General features: G+C 61.0%; 1 protein-coding gene across 1 annotated transcript in view; it reads left to right on the forward strand.

The window, feature by feature from the left end:
- LOC126496008 (X-linked retinitis pigmentosa GTPase regulator-like) overlaps positions 1 to 556 on the forward strand; it is a gene marked incomplete at its 5' end in the record, with an annotated part of 28,365 nt that overhangs the window by 8,846 nt on the left and 18,963 nt on the right. The window contains 2 exons of the mRNA XM_050133591.1: positions 28 to 206; positions 293 to 453. Of these exons, the coding sequence (XP_049989548.1) occupies positions 28 to 206; positions 293 to 453 (340 nt within the window). The remainder of the gene's footprint in view (positions 1 to 27; positions 207 to 292; positions 454 to 556) is intronic.

Here is a 556-nt window from a genome sequence, read left to right on the forward strand (position 1 = left end):
TTAATTATAATTAATAATTACATTATAATTTCCCCGTGCATTGGCACACGCAGGTCGCCTGCGGCGGGTGTCACACGCTCGTCTTCGCCACCCCCCGGCCCGGTGCGGCAGAGGAGGAGTCTGAGTTCGAGGAGCTGCGCGAGCCCGGCCTGGGCACAACCGCGCTGCACAGATCGTTGTCGGCGCGGGTGCGGCGGAGAGAGCGGGTACGGCCGTGGCCTCGTGGGTGGGTGTGCGAGATATTTTCAGTAATAAAATAAAATAACACAAAGTAAAATTTTTGCACACCCAGGAGCAACCGCCAGGCCCCGCATCCGCCCCGCCCCCCGGCTCCGCCCCCTTCCGCGCGTCGGCCGACTTCTCCGGGCGCAGCTCCCCGGGCTCAGGTGAGCGGGGTCCACGCTCGGTTTGCACACGTGGGATCAGCCCCGGCGTGCAAATCCCATGGCGTGGGCGGGGAAATAAATAGTATTTGTGTGTTTGAGCGTGCAATTATGTAGCTCCCGTGCGTGCTCCAGCGTGCAATTATGTAGCTCCCGTGCGTGCTCCAGCGTGC

This window comes from Alexandromys fortis, unplaced genomic scaffold (genome assembly GCF_014885135.2).
Source record: "Alexandromys fortis isolate MF-2015 unplaced genomic scaffold, M_Fortis_MF-2015_v1.1 scaffold_814, whole genome shotgun sequence".
Lineage (NCBI taxonomy): Eukaryota > Metazoa > Chordata > Mammalia > Rodentia > Cricetidae > Alexandromys > Alexandromys fortis.